Raw genomic sequence first — 25,434 nt, 5'->3', positions numbered from 1 at the left:
AACTGTAGGTATGAAGGGCCAACTGTACTTAAGTTATTATTCATCTACCTGATTTCTCAAGACTGTGATGGTCTAAGTCAAAACAAGAGGAAAAATCTTATCATGGTTCTGCTCAAAAATCTTCAATTTGGAAAACATAATGTCAAGAGAAAAAAAATGCAAGTTGCAGAAGTGATATTCACACTAGCGTGTTATTTATATAATTTTAAAACCATTAAAATACTGTATATTGTTTATGGATTACAGACATGTGGTAAAAAGTGTCATGCATGAGAATGATAAGTGGAAAATCCAGGAGAATATTTCACTGTTGGGGGATGGAGGGTCATGCACATAAGAAAGGCTTCAATTGTATTTATAATATTTTATTTCCCAAGTTAGTTGGGGACAGCACAGATGGTCCATGTATTATTCTCCTAATTTGGGGGGTGAATTTTTCATTTTTAAAAGTTTCATTTCCAAAGAGGAGTGGGAATTGGAGAATGTGCTATTTGAATGCATACATTAAACCTTAGCTCAGGTCAGTGTAATTTCTTTTATTCCTCTCGACTAGAGGTTCATGTGAGAAATCACCAGATATAGCTTGTGTGACTGAGAGTTCTCAGCTCTGTAGAGTTCAGTCTGTTAGCTTCCGGTCAGCCTCAGATGGCCAAGGATAGTTGGCCATGCAAATATAACTTCCGAATATTTTCCAGATAGCAGTTCCCTGTGTACATCAATTGTTCTCCCTTCATATCGATTTTGCACCTACCCTCCCAGGGGGGACTTACTTTGTTTGGCTGGGAAACTGTAGTGGGTCTTAAATATTTTGTTTTTACCAATAGAACTTTGAGTTGCTAAACCCATCCCTGAGCTCAGCGACTCATTCCTTTGATAGTGGATTGAGTGTGAGGAGGCTCCGAGCTCCATAAATTGAAGAGTGCAGCTGACATCTTATTTGACTGAGCCTTCACATTTTGAGCAGTTTCTGAGTATTCCTACTCATGGAGATGAGACTGATCAAGGTGTTTAAAACTGATGGCTTTAATCTGAGTTTTCCCCCATTTGGCCTGAGTACATCTCAAGTCATTTCTACTCTCTTCACGCTTTGGCTAGTGGTGAGACGCAAGCACAATTTTGAGACACAAGTAAAATCTTGAAGAAACTATTACTACATTACAGTAAATAATAATTGAATAAATTTTTGTCTGTGGATTGTATAGTTGGATATACAAAGGGAAAACCCTTAAAGGATGAGCTAGGAATGGAAAGGAGTGATGAAGGAAACAAACTTCATCACTTGTCACATGGCACACAGGTAATCTGACTCCATCAGAGTTTTCTTTAATAAAAATGTTAATCTCCAGCAAGTAAATTTTCGTATTAACCAAGAAGTTTTGATTCCTTACCACAAAATAGCATATATATATATATTTGCACACATATATACACACATACACACATGTATATATATGTATGCAGCTCTATATATTACATCTCCTTCAAAATCTCAACTAACATGTTTTACACGCTGCTAAGATTGGACTCTAAGCCAGGTAAATAAGAAGTGCTCCTCTGTTGAACACAGCTTCTGCCCCTGTTACAGTGGAGGAGCTGTCCCGCTTATCCAGTTTTCAAGGAGAGGAAAGAACTAGTGCTCTACTGCCACAACATGGAGAAGAATGGAAGGACTACATGGAAGGGCCTCTTGTAAGCCCTTATCGTATGTCTTGAGGGAGATGGGGGATATGAGCGGGGAGTGTGACAGATGGAGTAATTGAGCATGGAAGGCTCAACCTTGCCAAGGCGTCTCTTGGAAAGACCTTTTTCAGCAGCGCTTCTTTGCTCACAACTCTGATGTGTTTTCTAGGTAGGTCCTGGCCCTCCAGGGGAGGAGGAAAGCTTCAGTTTTGGACCACATACAACAGAGAGAGATTAGGAAGCTCAACTCTGACCATAGGTCAAGCCCAACATTTTAGTTTGCCCTTGTCAGGAATGATGCTGTCGCTTGTATTGTTATTTGTCCAATTCCTGTGTCTTATCAAATGGGGACAAAGTCACTAAGAGGAGACTATGTGACTAAAGATTATCTCCCAACCCCGATGACTTCCATATGATTCCTGCCTGTGTGAACACATGCAGAGTAAGGTAGGCAAAAGATGAGGCAATATCCTTACATTCTGCCCTTCTCGAAAATCATGTGTGAAATTAATTTCTTATACTTCCAGCCTCACTGGCTTAATGATGTTATCAAAGGGCCATGTTCCTGCCATCTCTGAAGTCTGTCATTCTTCACGTTGTCTTCATCCTCAGCTTTGTTGCAGTTCTGGGTGTCATCATTAAACCTAGAAACGTCTGGAGGGAGAAGACAGCAGGTCTCTTTCTATGGCTCTGTCTTGTGTGTGTGTGTGTGTGTGCTCAGTTGTGTCCAATCTTTGTGACCCATGGACTGGAGTCTACCAGGCTCCTCTGTCCATGGAATTTTCCAGGTGAGAATATTGAAGTGGGTTGCCATTTCTTCCTCCAGGGGATCTTCCTGACCTGGGGATTGGCTTTGTTTTTGGAGCAGTTTAGACTTGCTCTCACATCTCAGTGACCAGCACTGGGTCAAGCACCCAAAGGAAAAGTAAAGTGAAGTTGTGTCCGACTCTTTGTGATCCCACGGACTGTAGCCTACCAGGTTCATCTGCCCATGGGATTTTCCAGGCAAGAATACTGGAGTGGGTTGCCCATTTCCTTCTCCAGGAGATCTTTCTGACCCAGGAATTGAACCCAGGTTTCCCACCTTGTAGGCAGACGCTTTACCATCTGAGCCACCAGGGAAGTCTAAGTTGCACCAAGTTTCTGAGTCCTGTCCACGTGCTCTGGACTGCCTTGGCAGCCGCCCCTCTAGGAATCGTGTGAGGAGTGCACCTTCTTCCCTGAAGCTTCCCAGGAAGATCTTCCCAGCTCCCACCCCTTCAGTCTGTCGTCTGGATTGCACCGCGCCCTGCCAGGCAGGGAGCCAGTGGACAAGCCGGGGCATGTGCCTACCATTGCCCTAATTACCGGTCCTGGAAGAAGATTAATTTAGATCAACCATACCCACCCCTGCAGATGTTGGGGAGGGAGGGGTGGCCAGCTTCCCTTCTCCTGACTATGGGTGGAGAGGATAAATATAAAACTGAGGCTCTATTAAGAAAAAGAGGAGGAACACTGGTTGTTCAGCAGATAACTCACAGTGTCCACATTGAAAGAGCATCCTTCTATGCTCCAAAGTTGCCCAATGACCTTCCATTCAAGGGCAATCCCATCCTAATTAACTCCATGGTAAGCTGAGTTAGTTCTGGATCATAAACTCCTTGAGAACAGAGGTAGAGATTTGTTCATAGATTTATTAATTGTTTATGCCTTGACTTCTTTCAAAAAGGACTTGTATATGGTTCTTTATTGTAAGTCACTTCAATAAAACTCTTAAAATCACAGTAATATAACTAGAGTCATGTTATAAAGGGATGGGATCAAGATTCAGCTTTTTTATCCTTTCTATCACCTGTCTTAGTGCTTTGCACATAAAAAAATGGTTCCGAATAAATAAATGATCATCTCTGTCATTGGCGGGGAGCATAAACTTAATGAAATACCAAGAGAATCATTTCATAATTAGTAGCCCTTGCTTTCCTGAGGGGAGACATCAGAGTTGCTTATCAGGCTAAGGCTGAGCAGATTTTTCATGCTAAGGGCAAACGGTACAAATGATGATTGACCTTGCCATTGGCAGCCACAGATGGATGGATTAATATCCTTACACTGATCTTTCCAGTGAGAAACTTGAGCAGTCAAGAATCATCTAAATGGCATCCATAAAACCCCAGGATCAAAAATATGTTAGTGTAGATTAATATAAATAAACTACATTATCAGTTTATCCCTGTTATCTGTATATGCAAGACTGAGGATTCTTCCTGCAAGCTAAACTTATGGCACCCACTATTTCCTTTGTGTTTTTCACTCCCAATCTAGGAAATAATAAACATATTTATTTCCTTGAAAGTGTAAATGAGTGAAGAGACTTGATGTACTCTTCTTCAGTGTTTAGATTTTAAGTAGAAGCAAAGTGTTCAGCCAGAGAGAACTCTCTAATGGTTAGATTCTAGGTCATGAGATATTTACTTCTGATAATGGTGAATTTAGATGGTTCAGGCCAATCTTCCGACTGGGAATAGTGGAAAAGCTGGATCAAATATGAAAAACATCTCTTCTAAGGCCTTAAGAAAGTCACAACAGTGACAACTTATGGATCAAAGATCTGGGAGAAGACCCTGAAGGGATGAGCTGGGCCTTTGGGGCTATTTTCCAGTGGAAAGGAGATTCAAAGGCTGAGAATATTAAGCAGAGCTTTTAGAGGCTTACAGGTGAGACAAACATCAGAGTGAAGGATTCATCAGGGAGGCAGCTCTGCTAAATCCCTCAGATTTTTGTATTGGGATCCCAAAGGCACTGCCTAGGAGTAAGAGTAAACTGGAAATAGATTTTTTTTTGGTCAATTTTTATTGGATATAGTTGATTTACAATTTTGTATTAGTTTCTCTGATACTGCAAAATGAATCAGTTATATGTGTATGTATATGTATATATACATATGTATGTATATGTAAATATGTAAATATATGTAAATAATGTAAATGTAAAAATATGTAAAATATGTAAATATACATATTTATATATGTATAAATTTGTCTCCATTGTTATTCAGGTTCTTTCCCCATATAGGTTGTTACAAAATATTGAACAGAGTTCCCTGCTGTAGTAGGTCCTTGTTAGTTATCTGTTTTACATAAAATAGTGTGTATATGTTACTTCCAGTTCCTAATTTATCCCTCTCCCCCATCCCTTTGGTAACCATAAGATTGTTTTCTATGTCTGTAAGTTTGTTCCTGTTTTGCAAATATACATTTATTTGTATCATTTTTTTAAAGATTCTACATGTAGGTGATATCATATGATATTTGTCTTTCTCTGAGATACTTAATTTAGGAAGATAATCATCCTGTCCATCCATGTTGCTGCAAATGGCCTTATTTTGTTCTTTTTTATGGCTGAGAAATATTCCAGGGTATATATGTACCAACTTTTCTTTATCCATTGCTCTGTTGATAGATGTTTAAGTTGCTGTTATGTCTTGGCTGTTGTAAATACGGTGCTGCAATGAACACTGGGGTGCATGAAACTTTTTGAATTATGGTTTTCTCCAGATATATGCCCAGGATTGGGATTTCTGAATTGTATGGTAGTTCTATACTTAGTTTTATAAGGAACCTCCATACTAGTCTCCATAGTGGTTATACCAACTTACATTTCCACCAACAGTGTAGCAAAGTTCCCTTTTCTCCACATCCTCTCCTGGAAATAGGTTTTGAATCATGTCAAACCCTGATTGAATTGTGATGATTTGAAATTGTGAGTGTCCTTTGCCTAGATTTAGCAGCAAATTTAAAACCACTTAGAAGGAAGATACCATATTGTAAAGCCTCAAATTTTACCTACATATTTCATACGAGGAAACATAAATTTGTCACCACAGACCAAAAGAAACAAGAGACAAAGGAACCAGATCCATAGAGGATCCAGATAATGGAGTTAATTAGGCCTGAACTTTAAAATGATTGTGTGTAATATTTTTTTAAAAAAGACTGAGAGGGAATATAACAGAAACAATATTTGAAGATACAACTGGGAAGAATTTCCCAGAGGTGACAAAAAAACCTTCAGACCAAAGATACATGTCCTAAGCAGAACTAATACCAAGAAAACAACATAATCTAGATGAAAATAGATGAAGAATAATAAATTCAGTAAATCTGAACAAAACCAAGGTAGAGAGAGAGAGAAACGCAGAACAGATGGGGCCAACAGGAAGTAAGTGGTAATGTGGTAGTTTAAACTCAAATACATGAGTCATTACATGTGAAATAAACAAGGTAAAATATTCCAATGAGATAAAGATCATCAGACAAGATTAAAAAAAAAAAACACCAAAGCCCAACTATATGCTGTTTATGAGAGATATATCTTAAACATAGGGGTGCAGAATTTCAGACACTAGAGAGCTAAGTCAGACAGGGTTTCAAATGGAATACATTGCCTGAACTAACTGCATGCAGAGCTGTCTTGTTGGGCTGGGTCTGCATCTAGAAGGTGATTTATTAGGACACTGAGTAACTACTGACTTTTTAACCCAAGATTATAATGTATTATGGGGTTTAACTGAAGATAGCATATTCAAAAGCAGAGACATTACTTTGCCAACAAAGGTCCGTCTAGTCAAGGCTATGGTTTTTCCAGTGTTCATGTATGGATGTGAGAGTTGGACTGTGAAGAAAGTTGAGTGCCGAAGAATTGATGCTTTTGAAGTGTGGTGTTGGAGAGACTCTTGAGAGTCCGTTGGACTGCAAGGAGATCCAACCAGTCCATTCTGAAGGAGATCAGCCCTGGGTGTTCTTTGGAAAGACTGATGCTAAGGCTGAAACTTCAGTACTTTGGCCACCTCATGCGAAGAGTTGACTCATTGGAAAAGACTCTGATGCTGGGAGAGATTCGGGGCAGGAGGCAAAGGGGACAACATAGGATGAGATGGCTGGATGGCATCACCGACTCGATGGACATGAGTCTGAGTGAACTCCAGGAGTTGGTGATGGACAGGGAGGCCTGGTGTGCTGCAATTCATGGGGTCGCAAAGTGTCAGACAAGACTGAGCGACTGAATTAAACTGAACTGAGAGATTAAAGACTCCTAATCTCTTCATGATGAGATACAATGTTTTTTATTTCTCTGAAGCCTTATGTCGTTGAATGATATGCAAGAATGGAGGGAAGGTGGCAAGTGGATTTTTCTCTTCCCTTCTTGAAATCTCTTAAATTAATGGGGGTAGGACTTGAGTGATGAGGCAGATGTGGAATTAACCAGGTGCGCTGGCTGTGCTTTTTCATGTTGCAGGAAACAGTGACCAGCTTGGGCACTTTTGGCAATGAGCGTTTATTGGGAGGGTAGATGAGGAAGGAAGAAAACACAGGAAATCATCTCAATAGGCAGGTATTGAGGAGAAAGTGGATCCATAATCAGTGCCACATGAGATATAAAAGGGGTCACCTTCAGAAAAAGAGACACAGATGTATAGAACAATCTTTTGGACTCTGTGGGAGAAAGCGAGGGTGGGATGATCTGAGAGAATAACATTGAAACATGTATATTATCATATGTGAAAGAGATCACCAGTCCAGGTTTGATGCATGAGACAGGTGCTCAGGGCTGGTGCCCTGGGATGACCCAGAGGGATGGGATGGGGAGGGAGGTGGGAGGAGGGTTCAGGATGGGGAACACATGTACACCCATGGCTGATTCATATCAATGTATGGCAAAAACTACTACAATATTGTAAAGTAATTAGCCTCCAACTAAAATAAATAAATAAAAAAAGGGGGTCACCTTATCTTCTCCTCAGAAGTCTTTCCAAACTCCTAAATACACATCTTCTTGGTCTTGCCATTTGAGAGAACATCTAATTATTGGAGGGTAGGGGGAGGAATTTTGACTGTATTATGATCATTGTTCATAATTAAGATATATTTCAGTAGTCATTACTGTGATGTCATCAGCAATACAGTTCGATATAATGAATGCTTTGGAATTATTATAATAATTGTTCAGGGTATCAGTACTAGCATGATTATTCTTATCCTAACAGGGCAGTGATATCCCCTCTGTACTTGGCTGCTCATTCTGTGTGTCTTGGGGTCGAGGGCTCGAGGAGGAAGACAGCTTTGGTTTTAATGGCACTTCCTGCTCTTCAGTTCCAGCTCATCTGCTCTTCAGTTTTAATTAAGTTCTGCTTTCACATCAGTGAGTTCTCCTTCTAGTTTATTTAAAAAAAAAAAAAAGGTGAATTCATCTAGGGCTTCTTTAAAATTTAGTTGCTGGCCTTGGGACCCAAGACCACTTAAAGCAGAAGAAAATCATGTATTTTTGTGTCCCAGGGAGGTGAAGTGACACACCAGTCCTGCACCATCTTCCTACACTTCCAGTATTTACCAGAGCTGAGCCCTCCTTGTAAACTTGTTGAATGGAATCCATAGGTTGAGTTTCCTAAGGAGAGAGCCTGGGGACGCTATATTAATTTCATCTGTGCCATTAAATCCTATCCCATATTTTCAATGCACTAATGCACCATTTATAGTAAGTTCAGAGGATCTTGTGAAATGGAAGAAATTCTTTTAGTAATTTAAATAAACCCTGAATCTTTCTTCCAATCCATAATTTATACACAGATTTTGGTTAAAATCTTAGAATTTCATAAATTGAATTTCCCTAAGTGGGGAGTACTTTTAATTTGAAACATTGCCCAAAAGATGATTTTTCTCCTTCAGATCATTAATTTATTACATTTATCAATATTTTGGCAAAGGACCAAACGTTTCAAAGTTGGATGGAAAATGGGAGGTGTATAGCTAGGTTTTTTTTTTTAACATGCCACATCAGATCAGATCAGTCGCTCAGTCATGTCCGACTCTGCGACCCCATGAATTGCAGCACGCCAGGCCTCCCTGTCCATCACCAACTCCCAGAGTTCACTGAGACTCACGTCCATTGAGTCAGTGATGCCATCCAGCCATCTCATCCTCTGTTGTCCCCTTTGCCTCCTGCCCCCAATCCCTCCCAGCATCAGAGTCTTTTCCAATGAGTCAACTCTTCGCATGAGGTGGCCAAAGTACTGGAGTTTCAGCTTTAGCATCATTCCTTCCAAAGAAATCCCAGGGCTGATCTCCTTCAGAATGGACTGGTTGGATCTCCTTGCAGTCCAAGGGACTCTCAAGAGTCTTCTCCAACACCACAGTTCAAAAGCATCAATTCTTCAGTGCTCAGCCTTCTTCACAGTCCAACTCTCACATCCATACATGACCACAGGAAAAACCATAGCCTTGAGTAGACAAACCTTTGGCAAAGTAAAGTAATGTCTCTGCTTTTGAATATGCTATCTAGGTTGGTCATAACTTTCCTTCCAAGGAGTAAGCGTCTTTTAATTTCATGGCTGCAGTCACCATCTGTAGTGATTTTGGAGCCCAGAAAAATAAAGTCTGACACTGTTTCCACTGTTTCCCCATCTATTTCCCATGAAGTAGTGGGACCGGATGCCATGATCTTCGTTTTCTGCATGTTGAGCTTTAAGCCAACTTTTTCATTCTCCATTTTCACCTTCATCAAGAGGCTTTTGAGTTTCTCTTCACTTTCTGCCATAAGGGTGGTGTCATCTGCATATCTGAGGTTATTGATATTTCTCCTGGCAATCTTGATTCCAATTTGTGTTTCTTCCAGTCCAGCGTTTCTCATGATGTACTCTGCATATAAGTTAAATAAGCAGGGTGACAATATACAGCCTTGACGTACTCCTTTTCCTATTTGGAACCAGTCTGTTGTTCCATGTCCAGTTCTAACTGTCACTTCCTGACCTGCATACAGATTTCTCAAGAGGCAGGTCAGGTGGTCTGGTATTCCCATCTCTTTCAGAATTTTCCACAGTTTATTGTGATCCATACAGTCAAAGGCTTTGGCATAGTCAATAAAGCAGAAATAGATGTTTTTCTGGAACTCTTGCTTTTTCCATGATCCAGCGGATGTTGGCAATTTGATCTCTGGTTCCTCTGCCTTTTCTAAAACCAGCGTGAACATCAGGAAGTTCACGGTTCACATATTGCTGAAGCCTGGCTTGGAGAATTTTGAGCATTACCTTACTAGCATGTGAGATGAGTTCAGTTGTGCGGTAGTTTGAGCATTCTTTGGCATTGCCTTTCTTTGGGATTGGAATGAAAACTGACCTTTTCCAGTCCTGTGGCCACTGCTGAGTTTTCCAAATTTGCTGGCATATTGAGTGCAGCACTTTCACAGCATCATCTTTCAGGATTTGGAATAGCTCAACTGGAATTCCATCACCTCCACTAGCTTTGTTCGTAGTGATGCTTTCTAAGGCCCACTTGACTTCACATTCCAGGATGTCTGGCTCTAGGTCAGTGATCACACCATCGTGATTATCTGGGTCATACCATGATCCAAAAAAGAGAAGAGAAAATTACTCTTGACAATCAGTGAGAGTAAACTAGTTGACATATGCTGTTCTCATTTAACCCAGCATAATTTCCAAAGTTTTCTGTCCTAGCCTTCCACAGGGGACCCGAAATTTCATGTATATGTGGGTCATTGAAAAACATTTTTCCACAGTCAGCTGTAGATGAGAGGAAAGAAAATTCACACTAAATTTAATTCTAGTCTCTCTAAGCTGCTCTGATGGTCTTTTAGGTATTAGCATTGTAGGTCAGTGCTCACTAAGGTCTACAGCATGCACTAGTTAGAACCACACACTTTTTTATAATTCCACTCATTTCCACTAGTTTAACTCAACCCAGGATGCATGTGTCCTCTTTCGTGTCCAACTCTTTTGTGACCCTAGGGACTGTAGCCTGCCAGGCTCCTCTGTGCATGGAATTTCCCAGGCAAGAATATTGGATTGGGTTGCCATTTCCTACTCCAGTTTCCACTGCTTACTTGCCATCAAATCTGATTAGATATATTCCTTAAGTCTTCGTTGTCATCTTCAGACTGGATCTTCCTTCCTCCCTAGAATAGATGATCTATTAAAAACCAGTTAGATTCACTAAATATTTGTAAGGTTTCTAATATGCAAATAAAGATGCCTGGAGATGGGAAGGTACAACATAAATGTGATTGACTTGGCACTTTCCTTTATTGAACCACTGAGGAAAAAAAGAATTATGCTTTTTAAAGGATACTTTAACTAAAGGACCCCTTCTGTCATGCTGTACAGCTTTCCTGTGGGGAGTGAGTGATATCCTCAAGCTGGCACTCTCCTGCAAGACCAAACAGGAATGATTTCAGGCTTCTACCATAGGGTATTCTCAGGGTTGTTTCATTTACTTTTTGGCTAGAGCAGCCTGAGTTGTCAGAATAGGACTAGGTAAGAAACTACTATGTCACAGAAAAGAAAACATTTTCTTCGAAAAAACAGGCTGAATCTAATGGCCTCCAGTAGTGTCAAAGCAAATCAGGTGGAGAGGCAAACTGTTTGCTAAGAAATCTAAGATGGTGAATTTTGTGGAAGACATCTAGTAGGAAAAAATTGTGATTCCTGAGCTGGTGTTCGGGGAGGAAGTGCAGTACACTTGGATCATAGTTGAGTTTGATTTCTGGCTTTTCTGCTTAACTCTGGAAGCCTTCATCTCTTCAGTTATAAAATGAGGATAATCATACATAAGCAGGTCTTTTGGTGATTAGGAATAACATGGCGATGGCACCCCACTACCCAGTACTCCTGCTTGGAAAATCCCATGGATGCAGGAGCCCAGTAGGCTGCAGTCCATGGGGTCGTTCAGAGTCGGACAGGACTGAGCGACTTCACTTTCACTTTTCACCTTCATGCATGGGAGAAGGAAATGGCAACCCACTCCAGTGTTCTTGCCTGGAGAATCCCAGGGACGGGGGAGCCTGGTGGGCTGCCGTCTATGGAGTCGCACAGAGTCAGACATGACTGAAGCAATGTAGCAGTAGCAGTAGCAGCAGGAATAATATATGTAACATGCCTAGCACAGAAATAGCTGCAAATAATGATGATGATGATGACAATGGGTATTAATAATATCAGCCTGAAAACTACTGAAGAAGTTGACATCAGCACATCTGGTTCCCACGGGTCTGTGCCTACCCTTTCCTGGAATTTTGAATTGGACTTTCCCACTGCACAATTTACTACTTATCGTAAATAATCTCATTCTGTTTCCCTTTCCCCAGTTCCTCGTAACTCATTCACACCAGCTTTGTCTATCATAATGTTGTGTTTGGAATATAACCAAGTCTGGAATCTTAAAGGTTGGAGGTTCACTCGATTAGCAAATATTAATTGAGGTCCTACTATGTGCTGGGTGCTGGTGATTCAGTAATTAGTAAAAATATGACTTGGTCTCTGCTTTCCCAGCCACTTATAGCTTTGTGGAGGGAAAAAAGGCCAATTAAGTAATCATCCAAGTCAATATAAAAATATAATCTAAAAATAATAATTGACATAAAGGGAGTTATCTGTTACTGTGAAAGTGAACACAATTTGGGGGTGGAATATGGGAGTTAAAGAGAGAAGTTATAAATTATTGAATTTTCAAAGTATTTGACCAAAATTTCTGACATCAGTTACTACTTGATGTGGTAATAAGTAGGAAAAGTAACTCATATTCACTAAATATCATTCTCTTGACTACTGCTTATAAGGTCATCTGATCTTTCAATTCCTAAGTAGTCTTTTATGTGTGAAACCTCTAGATATTAAGAATTAGTCCACTGTCAACATGTGTCTTTTTCCTCGATTCTATGGAGAATCAGAGGACAGACTTGTATTACTCTTGTTTCTAAGTTCTAAAATAAAGTGTCTGACCTGTGGACCAAGGACTGCTGCTTTCATTAAGGGAAGTTCTAATAGTTGTGCCACATGATATCATGATGCTCACTGGCTTTTGATTGAGTTAGCTTAGGAAAAGTGCTAAACTAACCTTAATTTCTTCAGCTTTAGTAACACCAGCATGGATGTTTAACATTGGAAATGGTTTCAAAGGGCTTCTCTCTCTCTTTCCTACACTTGATATTGTCAATACACTTTCTAGCTTCAGTGGGCTTGCTTCTGCATGCCTTCTAGTTTTTTGGAAATCCTTTTCCTCACCTCTATACATGGTTCCCTCCCTAGCTCTTCTAACTTCTTTTAATTCACAAATGTGGCTCCTTCAAGAGCTTCTTGCTCAAAAACTCAGCAAAAGAGAAGTGAAAGTCTATTGACTTCTTTTTAACTCATGAAAATTTCAGACCCACAAGACTAGAAGAGACAAGCAAAATTGGTCAAATGCTAGCAGGCAGCCCACTTCAGCTCTCTGCTAGTAGAGATTTTTGCTTTTTGTTAAGTCTTATTTCACAGCATCTCAAAGAGAGCCTGTTCCACAGTTGGTACTCAGTAAATATTTAAACGAATGATGAACAAACTCCAAATTTGACTTCATCAAATGCTCATTGGCAAGTTTTGCTTCTTTCCTTTGGGATTGTGGAGATAGTTCTAGAAGTACAATATAACACAGAAAATTGTTTTCCTTCTCTGTCTTGGCTGTATTCTACTCTCTCACCTTCATTGATCTTTAGACATAAATCATGTCACATTTTCCATCATCCCAGCTTGTTTTACCAACTCACTCCCTATTTTCTCATTACCCTCTAATTTCTCAAATTGAGCTGGAGCTGGGTGCATTTCAGGCTGGCTTAGCTGAGTGAGGATGCCAGGGGGTATTGGCTCATAAATACCATGTTGAGAGCAAGGGCGAGTGAGGCAGGAAGGTGTATAATCAATATGCCATTGGCTGGAGGAAACTAGTCAGTCACTGCCTTTGAAGACAGCTGTAGTTAAGATTCAAGAGTGGCCACTGCTGTTAGCATAATTACTATCAACGAAAGTGGCAACTCCCATGGTGAATTAGACCTTGTTTCCCAGAATAGCTGGGATTTCTAATTGATAACACACAGAGACCACAAGCAAAACATGAAGGAAAGAAGGCTATTAATTTTAAATAGAAACTATACAAAGTGAAAATTGAGACGAGAAAATGAATTAAAAAAAAAAGAAATAACTGTGCTCAGAATAAACTTCTTTTATGGGTAATTTATTATGTTTTAGGACTGTGCTAGGTGTTTTATATGCGTTATTTCATGTAATCCTTTCCCAATGGCCTAGAATTATTGTGTAATTTGTAAGAAAATGGAGACTTAGAAAATTTAAGTAGTGGACCATGGAACCAAGTAAGCTAACTAACTCCCTGCACCCCAAATTTAGCCATTCTGTCATTCTAGGTACCTTATGTGGGTACGTTATTATCATTTTGTCTTTTAAGTAATTAATACATAGTACATAATACTTAGGTTCATCCTTAAATGTAAATGCAAAACAGAAAATACCTTAAATCTCTTTTCTCTCACATTTGAAATAGAGATAGAGGAAGTAAGACTAGGAGAATGTGGAGGGTAATGATAGGAGCAGGAAGAAAGAGAGGAGAACCTAGGAGAACATATGTCCAAAATGAGCCTTTTAGGTATGAGCCCATGAACGACATGCTGTGATGTCCTCAAGCTAATTTCATAATGGTTGCTAAAGCCATTCTCAGGGTCGAGAAAAGGTTGCAAATATCTGTTTCAATTTCTACTTCATTGATAAGTTTTTGAAGAGCGTTAATATTTTTTCAGGGCTTCCCTGGTGGCTCAGATGGTAAAGAATCTGCCTGCAATGTGGGAGTCCTGGATTAGATCCCTGGCTTGGGAAGATCCCCTGAAGAAGGGCATGGCAAACCACTTCAGTATTCTTGCCTGGAGAATCCCCATGGACAGAGGAGCCTGGAGGGCTACAGTCCATGGGGTTGCAAAGAATCAGATGCGACTGAAAGACTAAGCACAGTGTGTGTGGGTACCAATCACAGGTATAATAGTAGAGTTGTCCTTCTGTACTCATGAGGGATTGGTTCCAGAACCCATTATGGATACAAAAATCTGTCAGCCTTCTGTATCTGTGTTCTGCCTCTGTGGATTCTGTGGATTTAACCAACCTCAGATCATGTAGTGCCATATGTATTTATTGAAAAAAATTTTCATGTAAATGGACCTGCGCTCCAACCCATGTTGTTCAAGGGTCAGCTGTTCTTTTCTCTCAACCATTTCTTGCTCATTGAACATGATATGCTTGTATACATTTTGGGCTACTTGAATTCATAGTCACCTTTGAGTTTGACCTAAAACTGGGTAACTGGGTAAAATAAGTACTAGGGCATTTTTTTCTAGTTAACTTTGACTACCTTCCTCTGAATAATTTTGGGTAGAGCAAGTAACACTAAATTTAGGGGAAGGGAAACTGAGTTTGAATGTAAACAGAGGCACTAAGGTATTATATAAGAAAATATCATAAATGGTGCATGGTACATAATAAATAGGTTCATCCTTAAATGTAAATACGAAACAGAAAATACCTTAAATCTCTTTTTGCTCACATTTGAAGTAGAGATAGAGGAAAAAAGACGAGGAGACTGTGGAGGTAATGATAGGAACAGGAAGAAAGAGAGGCGAACCTAAGAGAATGTGTGTCCAAAGTGAGCCTTTTGGGTAAGAGCCCAGCAACCTCCTTTGTCATTCTTTCACCTCCAGTCCTCCTCCAATATTGTCTCCAGTCCAGACGCAAACACAATGGAACATGAATCTCTGTCTTCATCTAGAAGTGACCCACAGCAAGATTGAATTCTGATCTGTATTCCAGATGAAGGAGAGGTCTATGGTGTCAAGTCCAGTGTGTGTTATTGACATTTTGCCATTTGATGGAGACTGAGCACTCAGGAGGAAGAGTGAAGAGGACTGAGTGGGGAAACCGAGGACTTCAGATGAAAAGAGTAACTTTGCTGACTTTTCCTTGGGTACGATCAGTCCTAAATTAATCCCAGGTTTCAAATGCAGTGAGGGATGAGGAGCATTTTCTGTAAGTTTTCAATGCCACCAAGTACTTGAGACCCTTTTTTGGGTATTTTAAAAGGTCATGAATATAACACTTACCTTTATTTGTCAGATATCTACTAGGTCATAATGAAGTAGTTTGAATGTATAAACAAAGATTACAGGCTTGTATCTGATTCCAAAGTTCAAGCTATTATGGACTCCTCTCTCCTCTGTTCAGCCTCCATCCTTGCTCTCAGGATGCCAAGGTAAAAGACTTGAGCTATACACTAGTCATGCGGCAGAGGGACAGACTCTCAACAGTGTCGGGCATGGCAGTCAATGCCTTTGGCGATGTAGTTGATGAATTCTTGTGGACCTCAGCTTGATCAGCACATGTGAGATCTTACTATTAATAAACTGGTTAGCTGAGAGGTACTAGTTGCCCACAGACAGACTGCCAATTTTTGAAGAGTAATACAATTAAGAAAATAATTCATTTTTTCTTTGATGACAGCCTTCAAAGATTATGCAATTAGTACTTCTGTCTCATCATCATAAATAGAAATTCTCATGATACCAGCAAATTGTGGATGCAGTGACTCACAGAGAGCTTATATAAGAGAATGCCAGCCAGCCAGTATTTACTCTCTGAGGGTAACTAACCATTGTGGAGGTACAACTGGTGGCAAAGGATGTGATGATTCTAGAGGAAATGGGAAGGGGAAGTGACATTTATTTTAGTGTGCACTATTGACCATCATTGAAATGGCACCCACTTGAATTGATTTACAAAATCACATCACTGACTTCAGACATGTGCTTCTGGGCACTGTGATGAATTATATATAAAAAAGACCTGTGCCCTTTAAGGAGGAGAAGGAAATGGCAACCCACTCCAGTATTCTTGCCTGGAGAATCCTGTGGACAGAGGAGCCTGGTGGGCTGCTGTCCATGGGGTCGCACAGATTCGGACACGACTGAAGTGACTTAGCATGCATGTATGCATTGGAGAAGGAAATAGCAACCCACTCTAGTGTTCTTGCCTGGAGAATCCCAGGGATAGAGGAGCCTGGTGGGCTGCCGTCTCTGGGGTTGCACAGGGTTGGACACGACTGAAGCGACTTAGCAGCAACAGCAGTAGCCTTTCAATGAGCAAGCAGTACCCTTTAAGGAGCATCCTTTGGTTGCGCTGCATATAGAGATTCAAAAGTCTGGTTTTGAACCCATGCTACTGTTGACTCATTGAAAGAAGAATTCAAGTTTCCATTAGAGAATTCCACAACCATTTAATAGAGTAATGTGAGCAAAACTGTATACTAGGTGATGTAGAGGAATAGAGATAAGGATGAAGGTTGATGCCTCATAAGCCATAGGGTCCTGTTTGTAGGAATTCTCTTCACCTGGTTCATTGGAGCTCTCAGTAGAGCACACTGCATGATAGACAGATGTGAACAAGTGTGACACTGTGAAATACTGACTTTTCCTCGTCTTGATTCATGGTCCTTTCCAAGGAAGACTCAGTCAGGAGTAGTTTACCTGTGAAGTGATCCCAGGGAGCATAGCTGAGGAACTGGAGAAGGTGAGATGGAATGGAGAAAAGCCAGTAAAGTGTGTTGACGAGCACATTGCACTCTGGGTCACTGGGATCTCTGAGGTACTTTGTAGGACATGTGTCAGATGTCCTACTGGAGGATAGGGAGTTGAGACATTTACTGACTTCCAGCCCCCATCAGCTGGGGATTGGCCCTGGGGTCATAAATTCCTCAGAATTTTCTAGTGCTGACAAGGCTGAACAGGCTTGAGAGGCTGAAAGGAAATCAGGAGCTCCAGGTGGGAGCTGTCAGCAGGTTGGAAACATTTTGCCCTGAAATTCACCTCAGACTAGGGAAGTGCTGTTGATTTATTGTAACAGTTGCACGTATTCTCCACAGAAGTTTTGGAAAACAGAGAGGATAAGATTCCATAATCTCACTTCTCAGAGATGACCACCATCATCATCCTAGTGTATTTCCTACCAAAAATCGGTTTTTTCATTGTCTGTGTGTATTCTATGTACGTATATGGGAGGGGTTGCTTTGTTTTGTTTGAAATTTTACTTTGTAGGAATGTTGCAGATATTATTCTGGGTGTTCTGGAGGAAGAGAGGAAATCAGGGAGCCCCAGAAGCTTAGTCTGGGCTGCTAAATGGTATACCATAGATTGGGTGGTTTATAAACAACAACAAGTTGTTTATCACAGTTCTGGAACCTTGAGGTCCAAGATCAGGTTTCAGAACAGTTGGATTCTGGTGAGCTTCCTTTTCTGGGGTGCAGACTACCAACTTGTATTCTCACATGACAGAGAGCAGAGCGCTCTCTTGGGTAGGGCCTTTCATAAGGAAACTCTAATCCCATTCATGAGGGCTCCATCCTTATGACCTAATTGCCCCCTCCTCCTAATACCATCTCATTAGGGGTTAGAATTTAACATGTGAATTTTGAGGGAGTAAAAATATCCAGTCTTTAGAACCCTGACAGTAGCAAGAAAGAAGAAAGAGATTCAACCCAAGATTGAAGGGTTGCTAGAAAAGCAACTCCTTGGTACCCTAGAAATTCAGGACCTTAGGCTCAGGGATGCTAAGGCACAGAAGAAACAGATTTGTCCTTTGGAGGGCCACAAGCAAGCTGGGGTAGTGACATCTGGGGACAGAGTTGCTGATCAATGCAGACCGACAATGATTACAGATAACCTAAGGGAGCTCCCTGCTGTTTGGTTTGCATAGTGTTCTGGGACTTTTCCAAAACCATAAGGTGGGGGGAGTGGGCAGAAATGACTGATGTGAATTATCCCATCAGTCCTATTGATGTGGGCTCACAGTTAGCTTTAGTTTGATTAAGAAAGAAATAAATCAAAGATTTTAATTCTATTGATTCCTAGGAGATCACTCTCCTGTGGCCTCCTTGACTTCTGGTTCCCGAGTTAAATCTACTGTTTCTGATGCTGGTTCAGTTCAGTTGCTCAGTCATGTCCGACTCTTTGTGACCCCATGGATTGCAGCATGCCAGGCCTCCCTGTCCAAACTCCCGGAGTTTACTCAAACTCATGTCCATCGAGTTGGTGATGCCATCCAACAATCTTGTCCTCTGTTGTCCCCTTCTCCTCCTGCCTTCAATCTTTCCCAGCATCAGGGTCTTTTCCAATGAGTTGGTTCTTCGCATCACATGGCCAAAGTATTGGAGTTTCAGCTTCAGCATCATATTCAGGACTGATTTCCTTGAGGATGGACTGGTTGGATCTCTTTGCAGTCCAAGGGACTCTCAGAGTCTTCTCCAACACCACAGTTCAAAAGCATCAATTCTTCAGTGCTCAGCTTTCTGTATAGTCCAACTCTCATATCCATACATGACTATTGGAAAAACCATAGCTTTCATTTTTTTTTAAGGTTTAAAAAGTGCTTAAAGTTTTTAATTTCTAGTAGGAAAACATTATCTGAATGAATACCCTAATGACACAACGCTGTAAAATGTTTTCAGCTGCATTTGGGGCAAAGAGGTAGGGATTATCTTCAAAGCACCCCAGCTTTCTTCATGAGAAGGTCAGAGGTACCCTGGTTTGTATTATTACAACATCCATTAGGTGATCTAAGTTGCTTTTCCTCTAGCAGGGCTTTATGTCAGAAGGGCATTATGCTTGACCTCCAAATTTGGCCAACAATTTACTGATGAGATTCATAACCTTTGGGTTGCTCTGATATTTTGACATATTTGCTGGGTTCTGGGCCACATTCTGGAAGGCTACCATAACTTCTGGATCCTGCATGGCTGCAAGGACCTCTGGATCACTAAGAATTTCATTGAGCACAGGCATTCCTGCCATTCCAGGTATTCCCCCAGGAAAATTACCAGGCATTCCCCCCAGGAAAGCCACCTGGAAAAGAGCCATACTGAGATCTTGATTGTCTTCTGGCTTCTTCCTGCCTCTGGACTCTCTCATGTTCTTCCCAAGCCTTCTTAACCCTTTCTATTCTTTCTTTGATCTCATGCTCTTCACGTTTTTGCTCATACGTTCTCCGACGTTCAGCAATTTTCTGGGCCCTTGGTTGAACTTCCTTCAGCATTGCACTAGCATCTTCATCATAATCCAGCTTCCAGGCAAGGCCAAGATCATGGGCAACTTCTTCCCGATGGCCCAGAAGTCTGAATGCTTTCCCTCACCGCTTGTGTGGCTGAGCTGAATCAGGATTTATTTCAATAGCTCACTGTCACAGTCTCAGATGGCAGCATTTGGCTTATGTAATCTGATGAAGACATTGGCTCTCTTGGCATACAGAATAGCCAAACGAGGATTTAGCTTGATGGGAACAAGTCAATGGCTTTCTGTAGTTCACCATCATTCAGGGCATCAATGGCAGCTGCTTTTTTTAAGCATTTGCCTGATCCATCATCTCCTCAGTTATCTCTACATTTTCATCTCCCATTTCTTGAGGTGCATCAGTGTCTGGTTCAATCACACCTTCATTGTCAATTTCTAGATCACGTTCCTCATTTGATGGTTTATCTGTCTTTATGTTTTCCTCTGCCTTCTTACTATCTGTTTTTTCTTTCTTGGTATTTTCTTCTGATTTAGTTTTATGAGCAGCAGGTGGTATTTTACCCACCATGCTCTCCACCCACTCCCTCAGGAAGTACATTTCCTTGGTGTGCAGAATGCTCAGGTCCTAGACAGACCTTTGTTGCTGGTTGCTGCTGCTGCTGCTGCTAAGTCGCTTCAGTTGTGTCCAACTCTGCGACCCCATAGACGGCAGCCCACCCAGCTCCCCCGTCCCTAGGATTCTCAAGGCAAGAACACTGGAGTGGGTTACATCAACCCAAATATGCCCTTTTGCTCCTTTACCATTTTCCACACACAAAAAATTGACTTATTCTGAATATGTCCTCTGGTCAATTTTACTAAAGACTGGGGTCCCAGGGAAAGATCACATTACCCTTTAGCTTCATGCTATCTTTTCTTTTCCTGTATCTCTCAAAGAGATTGAGAGCAGAACAAGAAAAGATTTCTCTTACAGCAAGAATGGGCTCCACTGGTTCTTTAGGCTGGAGCTTACTCTGATTACTTGTTAAGTATATTCTCTGTTTTTGATCATTCTTCTAAGAAGAAAAACAAATTTTCCTGCTTTTCATTTCATTAAAAGCTGCTAATGACCTTGTGGAACTCCATCATGCTCTTGGAGCCTGGTTGTTGTTCAGTCACTAAGAAGGATCTTTTGCGACCCCACGGACTGCAGCATTTTATAGCCACACATTCTCTAAAATTCCCTTGAGGAAATAGTTCTTCTAGATACAGACAGTGCTCTTCCTAAAAGGTATTCTATTGAATAAAGTTATATATTGCATATAAAACAGCCTCTTCAAGAATTCCCAAACTGAGTGGTTGAGAGCCTTAAGGCTGCGACACCAAAGCCCATTTCATTCTTCTCCTCTTAGGAACTCTGGATGATGATCTCTAGCTTCCCATGTAGTGAGGATGTGACTGTGTGATGACTCTGAACCATGAACCGTGAGCAAAAATGACAGATGTCACTTCCAGGTTGAATGATGTCCGTGCTGGCATGCAGCTCTCCAGCTCTCTCTCTGTCATGGCAGCTGCAAAACAATGTGGTCAGATGGCAGAGCTGAAAAACGGGAGCAACCAGGACCATGGGGTCACCTCCTGGAGCAATTGCCCTGGAGAAGGCTTGACTGACTTAGACTTTGAGGTTTATTTGGGAAAGAAACTATTGTTATGTTAGGCCACTAAAATTTGGAGGTTATTTTGTAACTATTACATATCCTGCTGCTGTTGCTGCTGCTAAGTCGCTTCAGTCGTGTCCGACTCTGTGCGACCCCATAGATGGCAGCCCACCAGGCTCCCCCATCCCTGGGATTCTCCAGGCAAGAACACTGGAGTGGGTTGCCATTTCCTTCTCCAATGCATGAAAGGGAAAATTGAAAGTGAAGTCACTCAGTTGCGTCTGACTCTTCATGATCCCATGGACTGCAGCCTACCAGGCGCCTCCATCCATGGGATTTTCCAGGCAAGAGTCCTGGAGTGGGGTGCCATTGCCTTCTCCGATCACATATCCTAAATTAATGGTTAAGCAGTGATCTAGTTAATGTGACCAAATCTAGTATCAGACTTTCTAGGTTCCATTCCATGCCCTACCACATTCTAACTGTTTGACCTTAAAGAAAATACTCAATCTTATTAAACCTCAGTTTCTTCATATTTATAATAATACCTTACTGTGACATATTGGTGACAACCAATATGAAGAACTTAGAATACTGTCTGGCACAAAAGAAATCTTTAAAAAGCAATAGTGTTTTGATGACAAGTATGGTGCCTGACGGAGAAGGCAATGGCACCCCACTCCAGTACTCTTGCCTGGAAAATCCCATGGACGGAGGACCCTGGTAGGCTGCAGTCCATGGGGTCGCTAACAGTTGAACATGACTGAGCGACTTCACTTTCACTTTTCCCTTTCATGCATTGGAGAAGGAAATGGCAACCCACTCCAGTGTTCTTGCCTGGAGAATCCCAGGGACGGGGGAGCCTGGTGGGCTGCCGTCTATGGGGTCGCACAGAGTCGGACACGACTGAAGCGACTCAGCAGCAGTAGCAGCAGCAGTAGCAGCAGCAGCATGGTGCCTGAAGATATTTAAAAGCCAAAACAAAATTATTAATATAAGCATATAAGTACTCCCAAGCAATTTCATTTCTGTGCTCTTTGTGTATAGTCAAAATAAATTATTCATCTAAAGTAATAGCATTGGGAAAGTTATTCCTTGAGTCAATATATGTTTATTTACTGCAGGAAGTAATCAAATGTACAAACCTAGCTTCTCACATTTGTTGCTATGAATATGCGGGTAGCACTGTTTTATAAATATTTTAATCTTTTGCAGACATGATTATGTCTCTTTATTATTCCCACAATAGCCTCCTTTTTTCCTCCCTAAATCTGATTTGTTTTTCCTCCAACTCACCTTTCTGTAAACAGAGGCCTGGCTTGCCTCTTTCATGTGAGCGCACACAGCAATGCATCCTTGATTCTATCCATCGCCCTTTGCGCTTATTGTCAGGGTGATGGGGAGGTGAGGGATGAAACAAATGCTTTTGTAGTTTAATGCCTAGGTGACTGGCAGTTTGGTGGGGACCTTAGTAAAGTGAAGGAGACTCATTGTCTCCTAGAGTTGTGGGATTTCAGGCTGGTCAACATGGGGCAGTTTTGTAAGTTTGTGGAATCCCCAGGATGTTAAGGTGAAAACATCCTGTGGCCTTTGAGAAATGGCAAAAGGATTAGGGGCCAATTAAGACAACAGAGAGAAGTTCTATCAGAAGAGGACATTGCTCTGAAAGCTAAAGGTGGAGCGTTCCATGGAGAGTGTCTGGTACATAGACACTAAATAATTAATTATTAGAATGAGTAGATGGAAGGGCATGCAGCTGTGCTAAATGGCACAGGCTATTTAAGGAGAACGCAATCGAATCTGTCTCACTCCTGGCTCTGTGTTACACCCTTTTGTATTCATTTTTCGTTTTACTTCTTGTTTTGTTTGATGTCTTTCCAGTATTTGGTTCTAATTTATTTTACCTTGCTGCCTTAATTCATTTTGAAGCAAAGGAAGATACTTAGAAATAAAAGCATTTCTTTTCCTTAAGCAATCTAAATTAGCATGATTTGAAACAAATCAAGAAAATATTTGATTCAACCTCACCAGGAGATTTCTACTCAAAAGAACATTATTGTAAAAGTGAATAAGCATGCCATCTTAAGGTCTGAACCCCAGATGCATCTGGAGAGCGTTTGTCATTATAAAAGAGATTACATTAAAAAAAAATCTCCACGTAATTTCTACTCCAGTAAGGGATATGATACAGTTACATAAGGGTCTGTATTTAAATCCATGTTGAGATGAGTGTGGCTAACAAGTGATAGTATTGGTGACTGTTATTAATACATAGCTATAAATCTCCATACAGAGCATTTCTAGGGGAATTAAGACACAGTTGCTTATCAAGACCTTGGCAATTTCCCTTCCTATTGAGACATATTAAAGAGGTTAAGATTTTGGTTTCGGCGGCTGCCAGTCTGTAATCTTTCCTAACTCTTCACTCAACAAGTTGCCTCTCCTGCCTTTCTTTTGACTTAACATCAAGGACCTACCTTGCCACCAGCCAAGGCTGTGGGCTCAGCCGTTTCCACCTGCTGGGGCCAACAAGCTGCAGCTCCGCTGGGGATGCAGGGATGTGGCCAAAGGGTAGAGTGCATGTAGTTCCACTGCTGAATACCACCACCATCTACCTCCAACTTGGGGCACCAGGCATTCTGCTGCCAGAGGCCAATTTCTCTTTCTGAAGGTTTTCTGCTCATCTAGCAGCAAGACCCAGAAGCAAAGTGATAGTGATAGTGGGCATGGGATTGGGGAGGAGGAAAGGGGACATTTTGGTGATCTTAGCTGCACCCCTAGGACCTCTAAGCATGAGGCTATTCTCAGTGACATGGCTATTCCCTTCTGACATAAAAAGCAGCAGGATGGACTGGAGGGCTCGGACAAAGCAGTGCATTTTCCTTTGACAGCAGACACTGCCTCTCTGTTCCATTTTATGTTTCTAGACATATCTGTTGTTGATAGATAACCATTTAAATAGATTAATGTTTCTAATTCAACATATAAGTCAATTCTAATGCACACAGATATGGGTAAGCAAGTGCAGGAGAGAGGATAAAATTAAGTCTTTTGCCAGGCCTCAAGATATATACACTTATATTTCACGACCCCCACCCATTTTGAAGTGTGAGGGTAAAAATAGATAACATACTGGAAAAACTCAAAATGAAAGAAACTTGCTTGAATTACTGCTCATGCTAAACTGTTCCAATGTCATAAACTTAGATTCCTTAGGCCTTGCTTTTTAGGATCTTCCTGTGTTTTAGAATTCTTTTATAACAGACACTTGATGTACCACTCATATAACTTCATTCACATTTGACACTAGGCAAGAATTTTCTTTTTAAAACCAAAAATATAAGCAAATGTTACATAACTAAGTGATGTGAGCTCTAAGTTCCCAGAATTTTGTAGGAATGGGGCTTTGAATGGGATAACTGAGCAGCCCCGTATTACTATTTATGAAAATTCCTTAGCATTGGCAGTCATTTACATGTTCATTTCACCTTTCTGCCCTTAGTAAAGAGCTGCTTAGTTTTCACATAGTACTTTTGGAACTAATAAACCAGTGTCATTACTTTGATGGATATGACATTTCACTTTTAATCTATGTGGTTGGTTATGGTGGCTTAATTGAAAACCTATGATCACCATGTTATTTAACTTAGCAAATGCCTCTTTTATTATCACTTCCAGGAAGTGTGTCTTCTCTGGAATATTTCAACTGAATCTGTTTCCTGACTTCTTCTCTGTGGACCTTTTGTTGGCTGATATCATACCTGTCACTTTAAGTTGCATTTTCCCAAGCTTTAAGAGTACTTTTCTTTAAATAAAAGGTATTAATTAAATTTAACCTTTTATGAGTAAACACAGCCTTACTTGCTGCTCCTGCTAAGTCACTTCAGTCGTGTCCGACTAAGTTCGACCCCATGGATGGCAGCCCACCAGGCTCCCCATCCTTGGGATTCTCCTGGCAAGAACACTGGAGTGGGTTGCCATTTCCTTCTCCAATGCCTGAAAGTGAAAAGTGAAAGTGAAGTCGCTCAGTTGTGTCCGACTCTTCGCAACCCCATGGACTGCTGCCTACCAGGCTCCTCTGTCCATGGGATTTTCCAGGCAAGAGTACTGGAGTGGGGTGCCATTGCCCTCTCCGACAGCCCTACTTACTAGTGTGAAAGAAGAGAAGACATATAGACTGGACTCATTGTGTAGGGCCTAGTAAGGCCTT

The 25,434-nt window shown here is 41.1% G+C and overlaps 1 protein-coding gene and 1 pseudogene across 21 annotated transcripts in view; one reads left to right on the top strand and one right to left on the bottom strand.

Annotated features, from left to right (window-relative positions):
* Positions 1 to 25,434, top strand: part of LOC147363456 (uncharacterized) — a 257,915-nt gene that overhangs the window by 164,974 nt on the left and 67,507 nt on the right. For 7 of the 21 annotated variants that reach the window (XR_015137150.1, XR_015137151.1, XR_015137147.1 and 4 more), the window contains one exon: positions 2,772 to 3,445. The exons of 6 other annotated variants lie outside the window; for them this stretch is intronic. Coding sequence is in view for 5 of the 15 variants with exons in the window: in XM_086327322.1 (XP_086183448.1) it covers positions 1,568 to 1,689; positions 2,208 to 2,322 (237 nt within the window). In the remaining 10 variants the exon portion in view is untranslated. 8 more of the 21 variants (XM_086327325.1, XM_086327323.1, XM_086327329.1 and 5 more) reach the window with 8 other exon arrangements.
* Positions 19,165 to 23,908, bottom strand: LOC147363457 (hsc70-interacting protein pseudogene; annotated as a pseudogene).

Source organism: Bos grunniens, chromosome 11 (genome assembly GCF_055505025.1).
Source record: "Bos grunniens cultivar Pamir isolate PY7600 chromosome 11, Bosgru_T2T1.0, whole genome shotgun sequence".
Lineage (NCBI taxonomy): Eukaryota > Metazoa > Chordata > Mammalia > Artiodactyla > Bovidae > Bos > Bos grunniens.
This window is presented reverse-complemented; position numbering and strand designations above follow the sequence as displayed.